Source organism: Callospermophilus lateralis, chromosome 8 (assembly GCF_048772815.1).
Source record: "Callospermophilus lateralis isolate mCalLat2 chromosome 8, mCalLat2.hap1, whole genome shotgun sequence".
NCBI lineage: Eukaryota > Metazoa > Chordata > Mammalia > Rodentia > Sciuridae > Callospermophilus > Callospermophilus lateralis.
The window spans coordinates 81,399,693-81,426,282 of record NC_135312.1 but is presented as its reverse complement, the minus strand read 5'-3'; the positions used below and the strand labels follow the sequence as shown (position 1 = coordinate 81,426,282).

The window sequence follows — 26,590 nt, the reverse complement described above, 5'->3', positions numbered from 1 at the left end:
GGCAGGATGGAGATACTTAGCAGTTTCATAGATGATAGATGAATAAGAGAGGAACCCGGGTTTTAGGGAGTGAAGAAGGGATAGTGTGAAGGTCCCAAGATGGGAAAAGTACAAAAGAGATGTAGAGTGGTCAAGTAATATAGTCAATTGATTTGGCTGATGCATAAAAACATGGGGTCAGTTGTGAAGTGTTTGAATTCTTAACTGAACAGTTTGGGAAAATTAGGATACCTTAAAATGTCATTTAAATCTGTTAATCCAATTAAATCTGTTAATTAAATCTGTTAATTAAATTAAATCTGTTAATCCAACAGGGGTCCACAGAAGGCATGCACTAAGAACTTGGAAAGAAACAGATATCAAAGCAGAGACAAATAATTTATTGAAGCATTTAGATGTGTTATCTTCTTTAACTCCCACAGCATCCCTGTGAGAGAGGCTATAGATTTCCCCCATCTTTTTTTTTTTTTTTTTTTTTTTCGGGTGAGGACAGGCTTATCTGCAGGTGAGGAGAAAAAGCCTTAGAGACATTATAGTAGTTTGTTCAGTGGCACACAGCTATTAAGTGGTAATAGAATCTAAATAGTAGTAGAGTCTAAATCTAGCATGAAAACTGTTGTAACAGCTTGGCTGTGTTAGAAAGAACATCTTCATGGAGGAGCATGGCAGGAAATACAAGAAGAAGACAGACGTGGGAAGGGAATTATAATGTCCAGACTTCATTGAAGCTGTGAATGTAATCCTCAGTATCTCGTAGAATCATGAGCTGATTCCTTTGCTGACTCAGCTCATAGCCATAAACTGTAAGTGGGAGCTGAGGAGTTATAACACTAGTGCAGTGGGGAAAAAAATGATCTAACAGTTGAGAAATCCAGCATGGCAGAGCATTGTATGAAATACTGAGGCTCCATCTGTCTTCTGCTTTGACACATTTCACTTCTATTGCGAACACTTGATATTTAGTGAAGCCCTTATCTCAGAATTCCGTCTTTTTCCCATATATCAACAGCAATGATAATTTGAATGGGAGGGAGCTTAGTGACATTTCAGATAATCATCTTCTTCCCAGCATCAAGAGAGGTTGTCAGAGTGGAGAACTCTTGTGACCATTCCATTTTATCTTAATTTGTGTCTATGGTCTTCAGACATCTGTGTCCTACAGAGGCTGGTTATTTTAGTTGGGTTTGTGTGATTGTGATCAAACGGCCCAACAAGAAAATCTTAGAGAAGGAAAAGTTTATTTTGGCTAAGTTTCAGAGGTTCAGTCCCTGGTCATCTGAGTCCATGGCTCTGGAACCCAAGGTGAGACAGAACATCATAGAGGAAGGATGTGGCACAAGGAAGCAGCTCAGGATGTAACAACTAGGAAGCAGAGAGCACTGCTCACTACGGACAAAATATAACCCCCAAAGCACACCCCCAGTGATCCCTTCCTCCAGCCACACCCTGCCTGCCTATAGTTACCACCCACTTAATCCACATCAGAGGATTAATCCACTGATTAGCTTTCAGCTGTCATAATCTTTTCACCTCTGAATGTCTTGCATTGTCTCCCATATGAGTTTATGGGGGACATCTCATATCTATACCATAACACTGTTCATGGTTACATTCCACTATCACTATGGAATCTTGTAGATTCCAGCTATCAAAACTTCAACTCTACTGTGATATACTGATGCTTTTACAGTTAATAGGAAAGAGTTGTCACAACATTGTTGTGAGAATTGGAGAATACAACAAAGAAAAGTAATTCATAATCCTGGGTGTCATCATTTCATTAAGTGAGGAAGTAGGTAATGAGGGGGAGGTGTCCTCCTGAGTATAGGCAACGGTAAGGAAATTTATATGAGGTTTATTATATGATGGAATAAAATAGGTTTGACTATTTTACATTAAGTAGGTAAGCTGATAAAAGGAAGTATGTTGGTGTATAATAATCCTTTCACAAGCTAAGTTACATGAAAGTTTTTCCAAGTATACTGGAAGTCTACTTAAATAAGAGCTAAACGTTTTAAATGAAGCTATTGTTTTAAAACACTCATCCCCACAGACCTTGGGCAAAGAAGTAGTTGTTTTGTTTGCTCATATATGGAATTTGCAAAGAAGTATGGTGGTTAGGGGTGGGATAGGTAAAGAAGATGAGTTCTGTTTGGGACAAGCTAAATCTGAGTTGCTTGTAGGAATTTCAGTGCCTCAAACTAGGATTAGGACACAATTTCCATTGTGTAGATGTAGAATTCGCAAGCAACATCTATGATGGATATAGATTTGTGTATAGATAGTGTATAAGGGGTTCTTGAACCATTCAATAATCTTAATACATGATAATGTATGATATAAGAAGAAAGATTAGGTGGGAAATAGCAACATTTATGGGAAGTAGAAAATGAGAAGAAAAACTAAGAGAGGTAGGGAGAAGACAAGGAGAGATTTATGTCAGAGAAATTAAGAGTAATATTCTAGAGAAAAAAAGCCTCTTTGAGTCATTTTTCTCTGAGACATAATCAAGACATCATGATCAGAGAGAGAAAGCAGGAGGGAAAGAAGAAATACAGGGGATTGAAATGGAGTAATTGTGAATGTCAGAATAAACCCCACTATTATGTATGACTGTAATACACTAATGAAATGTAGAAAATAAAATTTTTAAAAAAACACTAAAAAAGATTAAAACAAACAAACAAAAAACCCTGTGATGTTATATACCTAAGGTGTCTCTAGAACTGTGAATTGCTGAGCATGGTGGTGCCCACTGTAATCCCGGTGGCTTGGAAGTCGGAGGCAGGCTCTGTCTCTAATAAAATACAAAGTAGGGCTAGGAATGTGGCTTAGTGGTCTGGTCGAATGCCCCTGAGTTCAATCCCTGGTACCACCCCCCATCCCCCAACCCACTCCACTCCCCTCACCCCCACCTCTCTAAAAAAAGAAAAAACCCAACTGTGAAGCTTCTTTGTGTGTGTGTGTGTGTGTGTGTGTGTGTGTGTGTTTGTTTGTACTGGACATCAAACCTAGGGCTGCCTTACCACTGAGCTACATCCCCAGCCCTTTTTATCTTATATATATATATATATATATATATATATATATATATATATATATATATATATATATATATTTTTTTTTTTTTTTTTTTTTTTTTTTTTTTAGATAGGGTTTCATTAATTTGCTTAGGGCTTTGTTAAGTTGCTGAGGCTGGCCTTGAACTTGCAATCCTCCTGCCTTAACCTCCCAAGTTGCTGATATTACACGTGTGTGACACCATACCCAGCTGGTTTTTAATAACACTAAACATAGCAGCTGTCAGATAGAAAGCACCATGACAAAATCTCAAAATGTAGAGAATGAGGGAGAATGCAAAGGAAATCCAATGTCTCATTAACTCAGTGTAATCAGAGGTTTTTAAATTTTATGCCTTGATTTGTTACTAGAGGCAAAAAAAAATGATGCATTTGATTAAAAATGTAGTCTTAATTGGCTTGCTTTCTGTCTTCTAACAAGATTCTGTATTCATAAGAGAGAAGGCAAGGGTTGGATCCTGTGGTTCTTTTGCATAACCTTCAAGATGAAACCATGAGGCTGCATCTTGCGCCTGCCAGCTAGACTCTTTTCTTTTTCTTTCTCCCCTTTTCTTTCCATCACATTTTTAACCTTATTCTCTCCACAAAGACATGACAAGAGGGAAAGATGGGTGGAATAAGGAAATTGGAAATTCAAGACCTATATGAGTAAGGAGTTTTCGGTATTTTCTTTTCTTTCTTTTTTTTTTTTTTTTTTGGACTGGTGATTGAACCTAGAGGTGCTTAGCTATTGAGCCACATCCCAGCTATTTTTATTTTGTATTTTGAGGCAGTCTTGCTAAGTTGTTTAGGGCCTTACTAAATTACTGAGGCATGCCTCAAACTTGCCATCCTCCTGCCTCAGTCTTCCTGGATTGCTGGGATTACAGGCATGTGCCACCACATCCTGCTAATTTTCAAGAATTTTAAGAACCAAGAAATTAAAGCTTATTTTGAGTTGCTTTTGTTCCCCGTCACCACCATGACTTCTGAGAACTGGCAGATTGGGAGAATCAAGTTGAAATGCAAAACCAAATTGATGTGGCAGAGGGAGGGGATGCCCTATTTGTGGGTAATATTAGGAATGTAGTGTTAGAAAGCAAAGCAAAATTGCAGTGGATTCTTGAGGGTGGGATAGTAGAGTGGGGGAAAGAAAGAAAAAGAGAGTGAGAATGTACCAGCTGACATTTGGCTTTTTGTCAAGCAATCCCCAATGGATAGCCTGTGTTATGTGACAGTCTTACAGTCTACCAACCCATCACTTTTTCACAAATAAGTGTGTATTTTGTCCTCTCAAACATTAGCAAAACTCACTGAAAATAATTTAGGCTTGTACCCAAGCCAGACTATATAGTGTGTTTTGTTAGACCTATTCTTAGAATTCATCTCAGATTTTTTTCTCACTTTATTCAAGTGTTCTTTCCCCTAATGTCTGCATTTTATTAATCCTATAAATTAATTATTCCACTTAAAATATGTTTGAGAGGAATAGACATTTTTAAAGCATATTGTCAAATGTACGAAGAAATTTAAGGCTGGACATTGTGTATAAAATTATTGAAACTACAGATAGAAGTCAAGTAGTCTATGCATTGGATTAATTATTAGGCTAAACAATATAAGCTAAAAACCAGTTGTCTTGATAAAGCAAATTGATGGGCTTGAAAAGAATTATAGTTCAGGTAATTATTTATTCTTTATATATTTTAGTATGTTTTAGCCTTTTTCAAGTGTCTGCATGCCTCTGTGTTCTACTAGAGTGCAGTGTTTCATGTGTGTCAGGGCTGTATATGGAATGCATTCTGCAATCACAATCATAATTTGCAGTTGATATTACATCCAACAAATAAATTCCTCCATCTTCCTCTGCTTGTTTCAAGGGGATGACACCATGACAGGTGATGGGGGAGAATATCTAAGGCCTGAGGACCTCAAAGAACTGGGTGATGACTCCCTACCCAGCAGTCAATTCCTGGACGGCATGAATTACCTGCGATACAGCTTGGAGGGGGGACGATCTGACAGGTATTCACTCAAAATTTGATGTCCATTGAAAGTGTATGCAACACAATTTTTATGATGATAAAAAAGTAGATGCAATTATTGAACACTTAATGGGCACCTCATCATTTTCAGCAATTAGTATTTCATCTTATTCAGTTCTCTAACAACTTTAAGAAGTGTCCATTTGCTGGGCATGGTGGCACATGCCTGTAATCCCAGTGGCTCTGGAGACCAAGGCAAGAGGATCGTGAGTTCAAAGCCAGCCTCAGCAATGGCGAGATGCTAAGCAGCTCAATGAGACCCGGTCTCTAAGTAAAATACAAAATAGGGTTGGGGATGTGACTCAATGGTCTGGTGCCCCTGAGTTCAATCCCTGGTACCCCCACCCCACAAAAAAGAAGTGTCCATTTTCAAGAACAGACACTGAGGCCAAGAGAAATTGAGTAACTTGGTAAAATCAAACAACTACTAAGAAGCAGAACTGTGATAAATAAGAGCCTTTAATGGTGTGTTTGATCATCTGCTACTTCTTTTCCTCTTGGTAAATTCAAGGGTCCATTTTGCATATAGAGCCACTTACCAAGTGGCATCTATAGATATCTCTAAATCCCTTTTTTTTTTGTTTTGTTAATCATATAGTTTCTGTGAACAAAAGTATGTTATGAAGAATAATTAAAGGATTCAAAAGAAAACTGTGCCTGGAATTAGCTTTTTCATAAAGCAAACAAACAAACAAAACTGAACAGATCTTGGAAAAACCGAGGTACATTACAAACTATCTGAGCAAAACCTTAAAGAGCTTCACTTTTATGGAAAAATCTGGAGGGCTGCGGCTGTAGCTCAGTAGTACAGTGCTTGCCTTGCACATGTAAAACACTGGGTTCAATCCTCAGCACCACATAAAAATAAATAAAGATATTGCGTCCATCTATAACTTTTAAAAAAAATTTAAAAAGAAAAATCTGGAGAGGTTTATATAATATCTGAAATAGATGCTCTGTGTTATTTTTGGTTATTACTGGTAAAACTAGTACTTGTTACTTTCTGAGGCAAGCTGATTAAGAACACTGGAGCTGGGTATGATGGTGCACACCTGTAATCCCAGGGACTTGGGAGACTGAGGCAGGAAGATCACAGTTCACAGCCAGCCTCAGCAATTTAGCCAGGCCCTAAGCAATTCAGTGAGACCCTGTCCCTAAATAAAATACAAAGAAGGACTGGGGATGTGGCTCAGTGGTTAAGTGTCCCTTGATTCACTCCCCCGTACCAAAAACAAACAAAATAACATCTGGAATACCTCATCAAAAGCATGACTACTAATTTAGGTCAAGCATATCATTGTCCACGTAGTTCTATTTCCTAATCAACACTCTCATGTTTCCTCCTATCTTTCTGACTATCTATCTATCTATTTATCATGGTACTGAGGACTGAAACCAGGGGTACTCTACCACCTGGTTTATATATTTTATATATTTTGTATTTCATGCCCTCAGCCCATTTATTTTATTTTGAGTCAGGGTCTCGTTAAATTGTGGTGGGTCTTGCTAAGTTTCTGAAGGTGCTCTTTAACTTGCAATCCTCCTACATCAGTCTTCCATGTGGCCGGGATTACAGATGTGCATCCCCCACCTGGTTTTGTCTATTACTTTAAAGTTGCCTCTGTTCTAAGCTATTTTATGAATAGTCCATATATTTACAGTTTAAGAAATAATTACATTAAAGAGTAGTCAATTCTAAGGAAACAACTGGCAAAACTGAGTTTTTCTTGGGCTTTTTCTTTGAATATCAGTGCTCTCTACCTTTTTTTAAAAATAAAAATTCCAATGTGGATACAATAAAATGCATTTGTGACAGGCTTTGTGATAAGTACTGAAGGTGCCAACATGATTAAGATATGCTTGCTAAACCCATAGCCTAACAGGGTGGGAGACAGGAGATTAGCAGTAGACAAAGAGGGCCACTGGAGCCCTGTGGCTTGAGCTGCCTGGAGAAGAACCCAAACTGAGATGCAATGATGATAATGATGGTGGGGAAAGGTAGGCTGGGCATCTGAAGCCTTAATAGGTCACAGGCAAAGGCTCACAATGTGTGTGAACAACAAAGAAGTGTAGCATTCCTTGAGAATAAGTGTAAAAGAGGACTCATATTTATATCTTTAGAGGACTCCTTCTACTAATGAGATTGAGGATGAATTTTAGAGCAGAGTTGTTTATCTGAAGGACTAGATCTCTCAGTTGTAGTCACCTGAGAGCCTACTGCAGGGTTATTAGCCATGATTGTTATGAGAGGGCTTCAACTCTAACCTTGGAGATGGTCATGGAGGGAATTGCAACATTGAAAAATCTAAGACATATCTCAGAATATGTCTTAGCCAGAACATGAACTAGCCAGATTTGGTGATGGATTCCATGGGGTGGTTGAAGTAGGTGGTAAGTTGACTGCTTGGCCTTAGTGGCTTAGGTACAGGATGGCCCTTGGGATCAGGATACAGAAGGAGGAGCCCATTGGGAGATGGGGCGGGGGATGATGAGGGTCAGTGTATCATACATTAATTGGAACATATTTTGAAACATTGATAGATTTGGAACTTACAACCTGAGATTCTTAGAATTTCAATGAAAGGAGAATTAGGAGATGTTTATAGTTGTGCATCAATTCATCATAATCTATGAAAAACTATATTACTATAAGCCAGAAAAATCTTTATTTTCAGCATAGTCTCTTTTATTAAAAATGCATACTTCATTCAGTCATTTTCCCTTCTTTTAAAAGTGCTTTAACCTGAGAAAGAATGTAGAATATAAGGTCTATAAAACAGGGGTGGATGGTTTGATACCTTTCCTTAAACTGAATTCATATTAGCATGTAAAGACAGGGACAGGAAGCAAACCAACACATGATTGATCTTCAGGTCCACATGTGCCTATCTAGAGTACCAGATGTGTTCACAGTCTTTTAAATGGAACCATAGGCAGCATCTCATTTTCATGGTTTTCTTGTTCATTTTATTTTCTTTCATTTTTTAAATTTTGCTCAGGCAATTCAATATCAGTCACATTTTTTTTGGTAACCATTTTTCCTTTTCATTATTTCTTTGTTTGGTATGCTCTCAATAGTACCATGCCCAGGTAGGTATTACACAGCATGAGAACATGGCCTTCCTGGTTTCATCCACATCTCCCTGCTCACTGCTCAATGTGTGTGTATATGTGTATATGTATGTTGGCAAGAGGTGCTTATATTCTAGAATTATGGATCTATTCTCGTAGTAGGATTTTTTTGATACTAAATTGAAAGACTATTTGAGCTAGAGAGATGAATCAATTGCTGGAATAAAGTGAGCTACAGACCCAAGTGTGACTTTAACTGTCACAGCTCCACCTTGTGGTTGACAAAATATGAGCATAGCTTCCTCAAAACTAACCCAATCAGCCTGTGTGTGCTTGGAGAAGACAGAAAAAGGATTGTGATGCCTAAAATGAACAGAGATGCAAGATAATAAAAAATACGCAATTTAATTTATGTTGAACAAAAACCCAGATAAGCCTTAAGGAATTAGATTTTGCTTCCACTTTATTTTATTAGTGCTTACAAATTTTAAATTCTGTTCAAATCCAATATAAAACACCAAATAGCAATGAACTGCAGAAGCTTCTCCATTTATTAAAGCAAGCGAATTAGATTTTTTGGATATTCACTTGTTAAATAAGGTTTGAAATTCCACAAATCAAATGTCTAATAAATATTATAGTTTACTAAGAGTAATTATTACACTTTTCAATGAACTTATACTTTCATATTAGCAAATATAAGTCCCTAAAGCAATTTCACCATAGTGAAAAAAGTATAAATTGAATCCATAGCAAATTCTTGGCAACCAGATTGGACAGTAAAAATGTACCCTTCTATGGAGATATAATTATATATATGTTTTAACTGAACAGAGGCCCTCTGACTTAATGGAAAAAAGAGGAATCCTATTGCAAAATACTGAAACTTGTCTGTAATGTTTTAAATACATTAAAACAATTTAACTTTTTTTAAAAAATAAGTCAAGTCCCTGAACAATTTGTGATCCAGGGACTTGACTTATTTCAGAGCTTTGTGCTAGTTATTCAGAGAAAATAATTTTTCTGTCCTTAGACTATTCCAATCATAGTCATTTCATTTAAATAGATTCTATAACAACATAAAAAAACAATTAGAACCTATAAACATTCATTAAATAACCAATTAGTATAGCAGAGGGCAGTAAACAGAGTGAGCTAGAATAAAATTCTTACACAGAAATACTTAGAGACACATTCATCTTCCTCATTTTGCCACATTCTCTCTGTCCAATTTTTCTCATTCTGTCCACATATCCTAACATTTTGCCTTCTTTACCCATGTCATTTTGTCTCCTTTATCCTTCTTCCTGTTTTTTAGGAAAGACAAAAAAACAATTATAACAAGAACAGCAGCAGTATCTCTTTACTCTTCCCAGTTCAAAACCAATTAAGAGACCTAGTTATCAGGTAACTGGATATAAAAAATCCACCTCAAATACTGATGTGGCTTTATATTCATAGCCCAGTGGGATCTTTCGTACCACATCCCTGAAACAGACAGATGAGTTCACCTCGTCAACACCACTCCTTGAGAGTGACAATTGAGACCTGATGACTTTTTTGAAAATTTAGACAGGTATAATGCTGACAGGCATGTCACTAGGTTTTACTTAGGGTAGCTTTATTTACCATTCAGCTAAATTCCATTTACCTTTGAGACCAGTGTTTCTGCTGTTCTTGCTACATTCAAGGGTTGGTTTTGCCTAGGGACAGTAAAAAGTTACCCTTCCATGGAGAAGGTAAATGTTTTCTCTATGAACAGACTAGTTCTAGTCATGGATTGTGTGCCTCTTGTTCCTTTTGTAATGTTGATGAATATACATCGAGCAGTTTTAAATGTATAAAGTCAAAATCTGAATCTTTGAAATCTAAAGTTTTGGAGAGAGATTATGTAATTAACAAATCTCAGCCCAATAGAAACCCCTTGATGGGGGAAGGCAGTTGAACCCATAGACAACCCATTCATTTCTATGGGTTGGTTCCTCTGCTGTTTTCCCTTTCTTGGCTAACTTCAAAACAAAGTTGAGAAGACTAGTATTTTGGAACTGCTTATCTAGGACTGTCTGATACAAAGATCCAAGTGGATCTTTGCTATCTCTGTGGTTTAAAGCAGGCAGGGGTTGGGGGAGGGGGGAGGGGTTATTCATTCTACCAATTGAGAAAAGCATTTTCTGAGATTAAAGATCCCTTTCTCAATAATTTAATCTCTGTCTCTGCTTCAAATTCAAGATCAAGTGAAGACTAATCACAGCAGCCTATAGCCTGTTGATGAAGTACACCATCAAAAGCCAACAGCACAACTCTAAGCCAGATATAAAATATGCTGTCTCCAGCTGCTGGGATTTAAAACCCTAAAGCAGGGGCAGCTTTATCTTTGTCAGGAGACTCAATCTGCCTCAGAGAGCCTATTAAAAAATAAAAAGCTAATTCCCAAATTATATTAGATTTTATTTTATTATGAACACATAGATTCATATAGGGACACATGCCTAGGTTCATATTATCACTTCCTTTGATTCATGTCACTCACTCTTTCAAGATTTGAGGTTCATAAACCTACCTATAAAATAGGAGAGGAGAGGTCTTAGATTACTATGAATAACCTCTCAAGAGAGGATTTCTTCAAAGTCAATTGAAGTTGTGATGTCTCTTAAGGAGAATAGTATATGGCTTACAAGATTAGATGTATGTTCAAAATTAAAATAATTCCTACTAATATATTTACTACCTTGCCATCCAGTCCATAATTCTACTATGCTTCACTGGTCAAATGCCAACTAGCTACAAGTAAATGAAAGTTTGCTTCTATCAATATTATGAGAATTGCACATCTTCTCTCCTCCCCGACTATGGGCTTTGGGCTAATATTTTGAATGTAGGTCTTTAATTTATGGACTAAATTCACATAACAAGCTATAGTATTTAAAACATCCAAATTAAGATATTTATTATATGCAAACTGATTGAGGAGTTAAATTGTCTATATGCAAATGTTAAGTTTTGTTTGAGTATATAACTCAGAACTTTGAGCTGCAGATTTATCGAAAGTAGATCATTTTTCAAGGCCTAAATCCCATTTTGAAGCCCAACCTCAGTTTCATCAATGTCCATTAGCAATTTGTCTTTGTGCTGGCAAAGCGTGTCTGTGCTCGGGGCTGGTGCTTAGAAACCGTTTCTTGTGCTCTTGCATCTCATCCCCACGGCAACCAACACTTCATTGGTGCTTCACTCACCACACGCAGGACACGCCAAGGGGACAGTGCTCTCCTCTGAAATAATAGCATTGTTGGAGTCACCAGAGGAAAAACAGGAGGAACTCCACTTCCACAGGAAGCATGCATCTGACCTCAGTTCATTTCACTCTGTACCTTCCAGGGGAGTGGACCGACATTCAGTCATTCAGTTTAGAGAGGAAGAGAAAGAGGCCTGCAGAGAATGGAAAATAATTAACAAAAATGAAACCTGCGCTTTCATTTTGTTCTTCTCTCTGAGGGGCTGCCTACTTTCCCTCCAAGATTTTTCTTAGTGGCAGGGAGATCAACATTTCACCCAGATTGAAGCAGTTTATCCTAGAATCAGTCCCTGTGTGACTTCCTTGTACTGGCAGCAAGTAAACTACAGTTGCTGGTTTCAAAGATTTCTGGGAAGAAAATGAATCAGATTAAGAGTATCACATTTTAACTTCTGGATTCCCTTGTGCCCTGGTCATTGAGCAGTAGGAACCAGTCCAAGGAGGTGTTAGTTTAGCTGATGGACAGAGAGGTAGGGCAACGCAGAGACCTTGTCCCCCCTGGAAGTTGCACGGTTAGCTAATAGCACGCTTTTTTTCACTTCCCTGCTCGGCTCATCATTTCATCCTCCCAACCCTACTACTGCTGTTGGTATATCACCATGGCCTCCTGCCAACCTACCAGCCTTCGATCCTTCAGTTCCGACAGGTCTCACACTCTGAGCCATGCATCCTACCTGAGGGACAGTGCCATGATTGACGACACAGTTGTGATCCCCAGTCACCAGGTATGTGACCTTTTGCTTTTCTGTCTTTGCTTTCTGGATAGCTTTGAAACATTACCCGATGCTAGAAATGTCCTGAGAAAGCTTTTAATCTTAAAACAAAAAAAGCCTTAATTCAGTCAACAATTTAGGATGCATATATGGTATAAGATGAGTAGTAGCTAGCTTCAAATATATCTTTCAATATTTAAAATTGATAGCTATGAGAAAAGGCTTACAGTTTATGCTGAAATATTCTTATTTAAAAATAGTTTTATTTTAGGTACGATTTTATCACTATTGGTGGATAGGATAAAGGGAAATAGATGGACACTGAATCCCTTCAAAGAAAATTATATTAAAGTGATCTTATGTCAATAATATAATTTTAAAAGGGAATGCATTATAAAAGATTTCATTGTAAATGCATTGGTCTTATGTTCTTAAATGAAAATCTTTCCAGGAATTACCACCTCCTTGTTTTGCCATTTAAAAAATTTCACCCTATTTTACTTTAATTGAAGCAAAGTATTTTTATGAAATCCAAGGTTCTTTGTGTTTAGGTGTCAACGCTAGCCAAGGAGGCAGAAAGGAATTCTTATCGTCTAAGCTGGGGCACTGAGAATTTAGACAACGTGGCTCTTTCTTCCAGCCCTATTCATTCAGGGTGAGTACATCAATATTATGTATCCAGATCAAGAGGTAAAACGAGATGAGAGTGAAAATAACAGCTTTGTCCAATAGCTGTAGCTGATGGCTCACTCACAGTGCAGGTGACCTTCATCAAAACCTGTGAATATCATTGCTTCATCCAATCTATACAAATAGAATAGAAAAAAGGTGGAATTCAACATAGAAAACTGATTATTGTTTTAAAATAACTAGCAGGACTGCGTCAAACAGCTTGCTAACTAACCAGAACATCCCAGTGGCCTCCTTTACAGAAGTTTGAATCACACAGATATGCAGATAAGTTCATTACTGCTTGAAGTAGGGATATAAATAAAAGGACAAGTTTGCATGCAACTGTAAGCTTCTCAGTTGTCTTTTTAGAATCATCCAGAATAAGTATGAAACAATTTAAGCAATATTGTCTATTTATACTAACTCATTAAGAAGCAGGACTTGAGTCATACTTTCAAACATAAAATCATTCTTAACGTGTAAGAATTCAATTAGGTATAATATAAATTCTTTAAGAAGTTTTAAATTGTAACATTATTCCAATTTTTTTAGTAGCTTCAAATATTGTGGTAATTTCATAATTATATATAAAATCCCCATATTTTGTCATTTAATTACTTTTTAAAAAGCTGTACCCCTATTTTATTTAATTGCCAGTAATATTATGGTTTAAATTATTATCCCAAACTTTTTATTCATAATCCCCAGGGCTATTTGGAGTAGCAGATCTTTTCTTCTTTTACTCTAAGATAATCTCCTTTTAGGAAACTATTCCATGGTATTGTAGTTAAACATTTTGAACTTCTTAGTCTAACCTTCTATGAAATAAAGACCATAGAATATAAAATTTGTTCTTTAGATATTCAAAACAATCATCACATTTTCTTTATTAAATAACAAAAGCTAGTTTCTGATAAAGGAATTGTATGGAGGAATAAAAAAAACAAATTAAACCTAACTAAATTTCCTTACATACTTTTAAGTATAAAATGAGATAACTAAAATCTCTCAGTTATAAAATATTGGAAAACCATAACATTGCATTCTGCAACTAAGTTTCTCAACAATGATGTGTAGGAAGGAAAAGAGGCATAGAACCAGAGGAATAAAAGATCATATGCAAGAATCCAGACACTATATTAAGTATTTAAAACCCGTATACACACTAGAGTGTGAAAAAGATTATAGTCACTGTACTTATGCAATCCCCATCCCATGTTCCAGATTTTTCACAAATTGCATCAGTTAAGCAAAACATATTCTGAATCCTCTAAATGACAATACCAACACGGTTCAATTTATAATGGTAATAATTGACTTGTTATTTTCATTAGGTAATTTACTATTTATTAGTGTTTCTACTATAGTATTTGAGCAAACACAAAGCTATAGATGACTCTAAAAACATGGCTGGTCTGGAAAATTTAGTTCTGAGTATTGTTGTATTTGAAAACTACCATGATATTAATGTATACAAATAATATTCCTCATACCCTATCATGTAATATTGATTTCTTGTAATCTTGTACACAAGATTCCTGAGCAGTATTTTTTTTAAGGAACTGAGTTTTTCATTTAATTTATTGGGTAAATTCCTAAACAATTAAAAATCTGAAAATGGAAGAAAAAGAGTGCTTTTTTTAATAAAAAGAAAGTAGTTTCTAATGCACATGTCACTGACTTGTGTATATAATAGTCTAGTAGAGTTATTTTAGATTAGTAAAAGACCCAGCTTCTACCAATAAGAAGTATTGGTGATTTTATTTTACCTCTATACTTACGTTTTCAAAGACTGATGACCCATGAGCAGAGGAGAATAGGTACAATGATTTAAACACTTCCCTGCCCAATAGTTATAGTTACTATCTGGCAAAAAAAAACTGACAGCAGCATTTTTTGTTGTTTTTCAAAGAGTTGCCCTACTGATTCACACTGAAGATAATCAACTGATATTTCTAGCACTGAGACATGGTCACATACCAACATAACTTTGGGCAAGAATTTGAATTTTACAAATTCTTCTTTAATTTATTGATGCCTAGTAGATGTAAATCACAATTTTATTATCCAAATTTTATCCAAATTTACTTATATATTTTGAGTGTAAAATGAGGTCATTAAAATCTCAGCATTATAAATTATTCAAAACCATAGCATTGTATTCTAATACCAAGCTTCTCAATAATGATGAGTAAAAAGGAAAGTACTCCTAGAACCAGAGAATTGAATGATCATAGATAGGAAGCAGAAACCATGTCCAAAATTCATTTTAAATATTGTTATTCCCAAAGTTTTGCTTTTGTAGTGATTCAATAGCCAGGAGCCATAAATTAAATGCCCACTTATGATGTTGTGCTACAAGATAATATGAATAATATGAGTCCATAAGATGATGATCTTTTAAAAGAACTTCATAAAAACATTTTGAAGATGGTTTTGCTGTGAAGGTCACATTACTCTAAGGAATAAAGTCTATTTAAAAAAAAATGTGTTGAAGACATTTGCTCAAATAATGGAGTATTTGAAATGCAAGGAATCCAAGGCTGTTTTTCAGGTCACAACATGAAATGTTTATCTAAGTACTTATAGTGGTGATTTACTTATTCATGTGTTTTATCACACCCTAAGGTCTCTTTTAGATACATATAGGCAAATTCTTTAGGATAAACAAAACTTTTTTTATAACTAGCAAAACAACTATTTTGGAAGACTGAATTTCTAGTCCATTAAATGTGTATACTTCTGTATGTCATCAAGTATTGAAAATACAAGTGAACTATTTGAAAACATATGGAAAGTTTCAAGAAAAGCAGATTCACAGGTAGAAGAGAAGTGAAGGGTAGAACCATAGAGTGGGATTTAACATTAGGTCCAGTGCAGAAGACTACAATCTCCAAAGCAGGGAATTAAGTTATTAAAAAAAAAAAAAAGCACTGAGAATTCATTCGCTTAGTATTTTGTTAAAGACTGGTAGGTAATTAATGTTTTCTATTTTGCCTTGGAGTTTATGCTGTTTGTCATTGAAGCTATATTTTAAATTATGCATTTTCTGTTTGCATTTCTTTTGTGGTAGCCCAAAATGTATTATCATTGTTCTAAAAGTTTTAGAAGTATGAATGAAAAAATTTTTGAGTCAAAATTATGTCCATCAAGTCAAATGTATATTTTTCATTATAATACCCCTTGACATGTCATAGCTTCTTGGACACTTAGACTTTAAGTGTTCCCACGAACCAATGTTCAATAACGCTACAAAATCTACATCCAGTGATTTTATAACATCTGCAGTTTCCTTAACTGGGAGTAGCTACAAAGCCCTCACACCTTGTCTTTCTTTCAGCATTTGCATAGAGCTGTCTCATTGTATTTCCATCTTTTTAAAAACTTTTTTTAGTGAATACTGTATTGGTATATAAGTTATATATATTTCAGTTGAAAGTCGCTTCTGATTTCATTCTTTATATTTCACTTTATCCATTCCTTCTCTGTGCTAAAGTATCTATTCTATTGCAGCCGCACCTCTCCATGTCTTGATCGTGACAACAGCAGGTGAACTTCTGCATAATTCCTTCTCTGAATCTGTTGCCTATTCCTCTCCCAATTTCACCATCTCCTTCTGCATATCCCCAACCTCAGGATGCTTTAGTGTGGAAGATACCTAGCCAAACAGATAGAGAGGTTTATGTTCTCCAAATCATGAGCACTGTTCACTTTCCCATTCTTTCTCTGCAAAGGGAAAGTTGCTTTGTTTACTGTCAGTGGAAATAAGGTGAGGCTGTGCCAAGATTAATATGGGGTGCCTGTCTTGGTCGTGGGTCTCCACATCTCAGCTTCTTTTTGTGAGAAAAAGTGCTACAAAGAGCTAAAATATGTTGTTCCCACAATTATGCAAATTGATTGAATTATTAGTTTTATTGAAGATTATCATTTTAAGTGGCACTTAGCAGGCTTTTTGGTTTTGTTTTGGTCTTACCATATTTTAGGTGAGCCAAAGGCTAAAAGTTTATTAATAGTGAATTTCCTTGCTAGTACTGCTTTAAGTATAACCTTATGATATTTTGGAAATTTTACTATAGAATGATTCTAGTCCACTTTCTAAAATAAGCTATTATTCTATGTCATTATAATAAAGTTATTTTTAAAGGTTGCAGACTGCTGATTAGAGGGTAATTCTTTAGTCATCCATGATGATACTATAGATCATGAGTCTACAATTTAGACAATATTAGCATTTTTGAAAACGTATTCTTTTACTTTTTCTCAAACATCCACTAAATATTATCTTTCTGTATGTGAACATATAATGATTGACAAATAATTATTTGGTGATCGTGATTTTAACAAATTGGAAATATATTTTTAAAGTCTGTTTTTTTAATCAACTTTTCAGTTTATGGAATTCAGAGAATTAGGAAGAAATCAAGGGACTTATAGAGGAGGAAAAGCTCATGGTGTGATTTTTCTCACAGTATCTTGGAAATTGAATTTAATTTGAAACCCTCTTGCTATGTATATATGGATCACTGAAGCACCCTGACTTATTTTTTCCTGTTCTTTCACCCAGTAACTAACTATGAATGTTGCAATCTCCTCTCTGTCCCTACCCCCCATGGTCCTGGATGAATTAAAAGTAAAACTAAGTATCAGTAACTTTTGGGGTGCAGGATATAGTCCTCAAAAGACCAGATCATTGTTTTCTGCTGACTCTGAAGCATGTACCCATTTAGCTAATCAAATTGCATATTTGTAGGCAAGTCATCTGCATAATAATAGTGGATTGCTTTTGCTTTCTTTTAAAATTGTAATAACATTGTATCTCACAATTTAGAAAACTTCAATAAGAATTTCTACTTTGCATGATTGCTGAATTTCATTTGGAGAGTAAGATATGCCAGAACGTTACCTGGTTTTTTTTTTTTTTTCTGTATAGTCATAAGTTAATGTTTAGTGTAGTTCATGTACACATTTCAGCAAAGCAGCTATTTTAACTGTAAGGAAAAAATAATACAAATTCTTATTTTCCACTTAGGAATTCTTCCAGAACATCTAAAATGGAAGATTCCAGTAGGTTTTCTAACCTACTCAATAGGAAGCTACACATAACATTTTAACCTTTGGGAAGCAACTTAGAGTTTATTCATTGATGTCTCTCATTTTATGGATGAGAAAACTAAAACTTATGAAGATGTTAAGTAACCTTCCTGTGGTTACAGTGATAATTCAAGACGGAAACATGTCTACAACCAGTGAAGAAATCCTGTGCCCTGCAATAATAGCATTTTTACATTTTATTTAAATAGTAAATTTCATAAACAAAAACTCTATAAAATCTAATTAAACTACTTAGCTTCATTGTAGGGTCTCAAAAAAATTTTAGTTTTCCTATTTTTATGTGGTCAGAACTTAAAGACATCCAAAATATATAAAACTCCGTGGCTCTAGGTAAAAGAAGATGCTGGAAGCAAGCATTTATTGAATTCTGTATGCTTTCCCACCTGACTTAATCCTCACCCTAACCTTAAGATGTAACAGGATCACCCCTCACTGACAGAGGAGGCTTCAGTCTTAGATCTCATAGCAGGTAGAGCGAAGCTTTGATCTATTTGTCATCTTTTTTATACATATCTAATTATGTGTTTTTTACTTTATTTTTTTCATCTCTAAATGTTTACAGGTGTTATCTTGTCTCATTTTTAATTTTCCCAACACTTAAGAAAATCATATTTATTTGATCAACTCTAACATGGTGACTGACTCATCTCATGGCTCACACCTTCCAACCTTTCTCTTGTTCTATGGTACATAAAGGTAAAATAGTCTCTTATAATCTGCTCTCTGCAGCTGTTTTGTACCTAGAAGAATAATCATCCCCCAATTCTACTACCTGTCTCAATAGTAACACTTTTTGATACTCTGCTATCTTTGATGAAAACTCTCAAATGCTTACCCAATTTTGTATTAGGAACTATTGGGCTTAACTGATTATATATTGACCTTTACCAGTAGACTTTTCATCAGTAACTAGGTATAAATTAGGGTCATTATTTCTCCAATTCCTTCTTATTTAAAGAAAAAGCTTCTTTTACTTTACAACTTCCTAAGTTCAAAATTTTTATTAGTCATTTGGCAGTTGCACTATTTGAGTCTCATTTGTTTAGAATATTTTCTTGCTAGACTTACATTTTTATTCATTTTGATTATCAATATTTAGTTCTTCCATGACTTTCAAGCCCTTTTTCTTGTCATCTTTCTACTTGACATTCTTCTCTGTTCTCTCTTCCTGAAGAAAATTGCCTCACTACCAACTACAGTTTGTCATTTTCTGTTTGTCTGTGCCATTTCTTTAGTTACTTGATAAAAACAAAAAGCTTTATTTTCTTTAGAAATTCAAGTCGCCTCCCAAATTATGCATTTTGGCATTTTATTTTTCCAATTTGATTTGCATTTGGTGCAATACTTAAATATTATTTTCCTGATTTATGATGATACAGAGATACTTACAGATAAATTTATTAGCTTGCAGCTTTAGTCCTTAAGTACTTTTACTTTGAATTCCCTATCGTTGTTCTTTCTTCATACAATTTTTATTCCTAATTAAATTATTTGCTGCATTAAATTCAAATTCTTAGTACCATTAGTACCCATTTAGTACTAGTGCTTAGTACCATTTTCTACCAGTTCTCTGCCAAGGGAAATAAATACATTAGATATCTCATTTTGGAGCAGAAATAAGCCAACAAACTATAATGAATTAAAGAGGCCTTTCAAACTGCTTTGCTACATGTGAGTGGAATAATTGGAAAGAGTTCTGGAATAATTGTTTAGAGATCAAAAAATTAAGTTACCTCTTACTTCATCCTTCCTCATGAGACACAAATATAGACAATGTCTCACAACTGGCCTTTTCACTCTTCCATTCATTTATTGATTCAAAAATTACCTACTATGTGTTGCAGGACCCACATTGTTCTAAGCACTGACACAGGAAGAAATATGGAGAACATATTCATTGCCCTTTATGGTGTTTGGGTGTTTCCTAAATGGGGCTGTAGTCCATTTCTCATTGATCTGGAAGTTAGCAGTTCTGAGCAAAGATGAAGCCATCAGGAGACATCTGGGCTTAGACTGTGAGCTTCTTGGCAGTACCACCTGGTACTTAATAGGAAGGTAACAAAGACATGAAGAGGAATGTGGAAATGGAAATCATGGAGCAAGGAGAATAAAAAGAGGGTTTCAGCTACACAAAATCATGGAAAGTAATTGAACATGTGGTTATTTAAACATTGTTATAGTCAAGAACACAGCTACTGCAATTCACTGTTTAGACTAGGGAGCCCAAGAAGGTAGATGTTATCCATGTTCTTCTAGATGGAGAATTGATATTACATAGGCCTTATGCCTCCACTGTGGCAAATACAGTGGAAATGTGATAGCAAATAATATGAGCACTGAAACTTCTTAAATACCTTCAAAAAGTACAGATACTATTGAGGATGCATAACATTAGTGAGATGTTTTATAATAATCCCTTGAATAGCTTTAGTCCCTTTTCTCTTTTTGCCATAGAGATAATAGTAAATAGATTTTTAAAAACAGAGGATGTAATACTGTTAATTATCAATGAGTCAAAAATGTTATAACTAGTTTGGAAACATTTTTAGATAAAATGTAAGCTTTTTTCCCTACTTTCAAATGAAAATCAATACAAATATTATAATCAAATAAAATAATAAAATGGAAAGGAAGCCTTTATCTTTATGTTACCAGTTCTTTTTATTCTTTTATATTTAAAAGTTAGGTAAAAAAGAAAATTTTAAGAATTTATATTAAAGACCAATAATAAGAGCCAATATTTTCTCATTGTTTTTTGATAAAGACCAGAAACATCAACACTTCAGTATTGAAATGTTGATTGTATTCCCCAGTTTTCATCCTTTTCTGGGAACTCCAAGGCTAGGGAGGAATGGCAGATCTGGCCTGGCTCGTGCATGTGGGAGGACTGTGTGCCTCTTCCCATGGTCTCATACTGCATGACGTGCTTCAGACAGGCACACTGGGCTTCTTCGCACCCATTTTTTATTACTAGCAACAGATTTCTGTTTAATGGCATGCTTAATGAATTCTATGTTCTGCTATGAAGAGGATGCTAAGATATTATTCTTCACTTGTCTAAAAATAACATAAGTGTATTGTGTTTCTATCCTGTAACTTACTTTGATAAAATACCTTTCAATTGTTTTCAGTGTTGTCTTGGAAGCAATATCTAGGTGTGTCAAAGCTGGTTAAGTTATAAGTAGATCCATGAAACACCTATATGTTGCTTTCCTATTTTATTTTATTATTATTTTTTTTGTCTTAGTGTAAAGATTTTGCAAATGCAATGAAAATAGGGATGACATTAGTGCAATTGGGTAAGAGCCTACACCCTATTGGTATGTATCTTGGTACAGGTGTGCATGACAATTAGATTGTCATGTTATAAATTTTTGCTCCTTGAGAAAGTGAGTGCCTAAGACACTTTCATAAGTGTTATGTCTAACAAAGTGACAGATGTCCAGGTTAAGCTGGAGCAGGATCTATAACCATCCCAAAGGAAAGAACTTCAAAGATAAGACCACTACTTTCTCTTGATACACTTAAAAAAGCGAAGTCACTTTAAGTTATAGATCTCTTTGCCGTGAATGATTGACTTAGTAGGCAAGGAGCAAAAGTAATAGAGATGCTTTTATATTTCTAAGTTATGACTTGCCACATTCAATTTATTAAACTTTGGGGAAAATCATGATGCACAAATACTCTCTACTAACGGAGCTCAGAGTTTCCCACTTGTGAAATGATGGTTCAGAAACAGAGCAAAGGAGCCAGGAGTGGTGTGGTGGCGCACGCCTATAATCCCAGAGGCTTGGGAGGCTGAGGCAGGAGGATCGTGAGTTCAAAGACAGCCTCAGCAATGGCAAGGCACTAAGCAGCTCAATGAGACCCTGTCTCTAAATAAAATACAAAATAGGACTGGGGTTGTGGCTCAGCGGTCAAGTGCCCCTGAGTTCAATTCCCAGTAACCCCTGCTACCAAAAAAAAAAAAAAAAAAAAAAAAGAAAAGAAAGAAAAGAAAAAGAAACAGAGCACAGGGGACTCAGCTGCTTCCAGTGCCCATCTTCTTTGTTTCAGTCAGATGGCCTGGCAGAAAGACTCCTATTTATAAAGTGAAAAAGTACATTTATCTAGCAAACTGGTTCAATCCAAAACATTTAGTCATTTTGCTTTTCTCCTTTTAGAATGCAGTCATTAAAAATCTGCATCCTGGGTAAGATGATGTTGGAGCAGGATGTGTTGGCATGGATTTGACCTTGGAAGACAGCCATCGAATATTTTTATCAAGTCATAAGATTCTATCAAAATGAGCTGGACAAGATTTATTTTGAAAAATCGTCTTGGGTTAACTCAGAAAAACTGTTAATTCGGTCTTTCCTCTCTGATCTAGCTTCATGTTATTTCAACATGTGGATTATTCAACATATGAGGAAACAGAAGTCTTTGCGCTTATACCAAAAGGAGACTTCTCAGTATTTTTTATATAATTTCATTCCAGTTACTTTAAAAATCATTTGGACATATTTTAATCTTACAGTTTATGTTTAAATCAACATTGTCAACGAAATTATAATTCTTCTTTAGTAACAGATGAAAATCATACAAAAATAAACAAAAACATAACAGAAATAAAGACACTGGTATATGGTAACTTTTGAAAACAAATGATTTACCACCATCTACTTAAATAAAAAAGAAAAAGTTCAAGGACAAATTATTAGGGAAAAAAAATAACTTCACAAAACTTGATAATTTGCTCTAATATTTCAAAACCTATCTGACATTCTATTTTAATTTTTAGTTTCCTGGTTAGTTTTATGGTGGATGCCCGAGGTGGCGCCATGCGAGGATGCAGACACAATGGGCTCCGAATCATTATCCCACCTCGGAAATGTACTGCCCCAACACGAGTCACCTGCCGGCTGGTCAAACGCCACAGATTGGCGACCATGCCTCCAATGGTGGAAGGAGAAGGCCTGGCCAGTCGCCTGATCGAAGTTGGACCTTCTGGTGCTCAGTTCCTTGGGTAAGGGTTTCTGATAAGCCTCCCACTTAGTCACCGATGAGCTTGTGTCCTCTACATGAAATCACTAGGATGGAATGAAAACAGGTACGTCAAACCACTTTGAAAGAGGATCTCGGCTCCTATGAAATTTTTAAAAATTGGAAGTCAGACCTGAATGCTCGACTCCACTTACATGCCTCTTCTTTTAAGGCATTTAGGAGTTAAACACTCAGGCTGATTATTATTCTCTCTCTTTGGATGTCATCAGACCTGCCAGATTCCCTTTGCAAGTAACCATATTTTAGTTGATGGTAGGTATTTTTTTTTTCTCACCTGAGACTTAAGTGGCAAAGTATAAAGAAAAAAAGAAAAATACTGCTCTATTCCAAACAAAAATGTGTTTAAAGCCTCATGTCGTTTTTGACGCAGAATCATTTTCTTCATTTTGAAAAGCAGTGTTGCCTTTATGGAATATCCAACAATCGAACACATGTGATTTGTTTTTTCTGATATCAAAATTGCTTCCTTGATCCTTAACATTAAGTTAAGCTGTCTATTTAGCCACAGCGTGTTTTAAGGTTCAATTATCAAGACTAATTTCCACCAAGGTCATTTTGGCAATTTTGAGCAGAAATTAGCATTTCTCATTTCTTCTGTTTGTCTGTACGGCTGCTATTTTTTTAAGTGGCATCTCAATGTGTCAAGAAAGGAATAGCTATCCCTGAAAGCGGACCAAAGGATGAAGTTGTGGAGGGGGACACGTTTCAAAACATATTGAAACAAATCAATTGTATTTAAGTCTTGTCATATCAAGTCTCGGTGCTTTAAAAAAAAAACAACTGAGAAAACTTATTAATCATAAACTCTTTCATGTTGTCAGTGTCATACTGGGGAGAGGATTTCTCACTTTAGAACTCAGGAGAGGTTCTAAAGCCTGTAATTTGGAGCAAACAGTTAACAGGTTACTCCAAATTACTTTCACACCTGAAAAAGGGTGTGTTAGTATTTCCCAATTGTAGAAACCACCTCCCATGTCCTCCTATCAGGTGGATCAGAGCCTTAGAAGGAGCCTGTGAAGTTCTGGGTTGCATCAGAAAATGCCGTTATGTTTCAAGTTTCCCTGATGATTCTTTTCATACTTTCCCTCTGTTCAGGTAGTTTTAGGTTTTTAAATAATCTCCAAATCTGTTGGGGAATATCCATGAAAACATCTGGCCTCTCTGTACGGAGCAGAGTTTTTATTATATTCCCAACAGTTTTGTCTTTCCCATGGAACATTTTTTCTATTTTTTTTTTTTTTTTGGCTAGTGCCCTGGCAGTGAACCTGATAGGGACTGATCTGACAGCCAGGTGCTGTCCTCGCACAGATGCGCCTCCATTGTACACTCTGGGTCTCGGTTCCTTGCTCATTGTGACCAATGGAGGGAGCAGAACCAAACGCAGAGTGAAACCAAAGTTCACCCTGTGGATCAGCTGGCGACGCTGGGGTTCTGTGGAAGACAATACCTAAAGCTTACTTATGTTCTTTCTTTCACTGCTGCTTTGGATGTACTCAGTAAACTTCACCTGCCAACGGCTCCTCCCCCACTTAATGAGGGAGAAAGTTTGGTCAGCCGCATCCTTCAGCTGGGGCCTCCTGGAACCAAATTCCTTGGGTAGGAGTGACTTAAAACAAATTGATGGCTGCTGGCCCCCCATTCTTCTCCTTCTTCTGCAATATGATTTCTCTTTTCGTCATTGTGCCCATGACATGTCCCTCTCTATGATTTAAACTCTGTATAACCTATCTTTAGTGGACCATTTCTGACCCTTGTGGTATGTGACTTTTATTTTTGAGTGATGTTTTTATATCTTTTCCCTTAAAGTGCTGTGACCTTCATTTTCGTTTAAGCATGAGATCTGCCTAGTTGTACTATGTGCTAGTTATGATGTTGTTATGACGAGTTTGGAGTCTGTATCAAAGCAACCTGGACTCAAAAATCAAGAGCCTCTCTATATTTTGAGAATGAATTTGACCTAAAAATTGCAGGATGGTGCATGTTCCGAATCCTGAATATAATAGGCATTGGACACACTTGGGTTGCCAGTGGAGGGGCTCAATCAGGGCCACGCTGTGTGCACATGCCTATTGTTTCCTTGTATGAAGACAATTCAAGCAAAACCCATGAGTGCATGGCTCATTAGCACACATAGTCTACCTTTATGACATCTCCTCATTTACGACACATCGAATTATGCAATGTATGAGCCATTTTTCCTCTTAAACCATTTTGTCATTTTGCACCTTGTAGAAAATGTTTTAGGAGATTGGCATACATCGTAGATATGCATGTACATTTCTTTTGGTTAAATGTGTATACTTACATTTATCAAAGGAGAAGTTCCAGAATGCCACATGCACTCACAGGGAAACATTGGCTTAAGGTAGCAGCATGTACGTGAGGATCGGTGCCCCTGAGGTGGAGTGCCACTGTGCGACCATCTGCTAACTAATGGGCCCCAGAGGATGGCCCACTATGTTCCTGTCCCCAGAAGAGCAGAATTCCAGGTCACTTTGCAACAGACAGAGTCGAGGTGCTTGTCTTGCTGTTGGTTGGCTCCTGTCCACACTAAATGTTCTGCATTGCTATGTCAGGCCTGTGATCGTGGAGATCCCCCACTTTGCGGCCCTTCGAGGAAAGGAGAGGGAACTGGTGGTTCTGCGCAGTGAGAATGGAGACAGCTGGAAAGAGCATTTCTGTGAATACACCGAAGATGAACTGAATGAAATCCTTAACGGCATGGATGAAGGTACCTTCGGATTAAGGGTTTTAAAAGAAAGGAAAAATGGAAGCATGAATATATTGCATTTCTTTCTTATAGTCCAGTGATTTGTGGTGTGTGTGTGTGTGTGTGTGTCCCTTGGGATGTGTTTCTACAGAAGCTATCTGCTGTGTTCCCATGGTGGTGAGGCAGGGTACTCAACACATTTGCCTAATTCTCCTCCTGTTACATTCAGAAAAGAAAATCCTTCAAGATAGCAAGCATAGCATTTTAAAAGGAGATACAGCAAGCTTTCATCTTTAATGCAAACTTCTTTGAATCTAAAACTAGTGGTAGAACAGACATTGTTGCCCCATGACAGAATGAAGTGATATTAAATGGTAAAGTATGTTTTGTTTTTTTTTAATGCCTAACCTGAAAAACTATATATATTTAAGATAATGGTAAAAAATGCTAAGTTCTTCGGTTGGAAAACTTGCATCTTTCCATCACTAGTACATTCTAGAATAATCTAATTTCTTTTTAAACTTTCTATTATTAAAGCAGTAGGAAAATTAGGTTCATTCAATCTTCTACCTATAATTCAAATAAGGAGTTAGTTAGGATTGAATTGCATACATACACATACATATAAACTTGGGGAACTTAGTATTTTTTCATTTTTTAATATTTATTTTAATTTGTTATACATAATGGCAGAATGCAGTTAATTTCATATTACACATATAGAGCACAGTTTTTCAATGATTGTATACAAAGTATTTTCACACCATTCATGTCTTACACATGTACTTAGGGTAATGATGTCTAACTCATTCCACCATCATTCCTACCCCTTTGCCATCTCCTTCCCCCTCCCTCCCCTTTGCCCTATCTAA

General features: G+C 36.0%; 1 protein-coding gene across 13 annotated transcripts in view; it reads left to right on the top strand.

Moving 5' to 3' along the window:
* Positions 1-26,590, top strand: part of Ank2 (ankyrin 2) — a 227,041-nt gene that overhangs the window by 153,061 nt on the left and 47,390 nt on the right. For 7 of the 13 annotated variants that reach the window (XM_076865199.2, XM_076865198.2, XM_076865197.2 and 4 more), the window contains 5 exons: positions 4,940-5,084; positions 12,091-12,193; positions 12,733-12,836; positions 22,746-22,970; positions 25,585-25,739. In XM_076865199.2, the coding sequence (XP_076721314.2) occupies positions 4,940-5,084; positions 12,091-12,193; positions 12,733-12,836; positions 22,746-22,970; positions 25,585-25,739 (732 nt within the window). Of the gene's footprint in view, positions 1-4,939; positions 5,085-12,090; positions 12,194-12,732; positions 12,837-16,366; positions 16,403-22,745; positions 22,971-24,505; positions 24,605-25,584; positions 25,740-26,590 lie in introns of all 13 variants that reach the window. The other 6 variants (XM_076865196.2, XM_076865193.2, XM_076865200.2 and 3 more) reach the window with 2 other exon arrangements.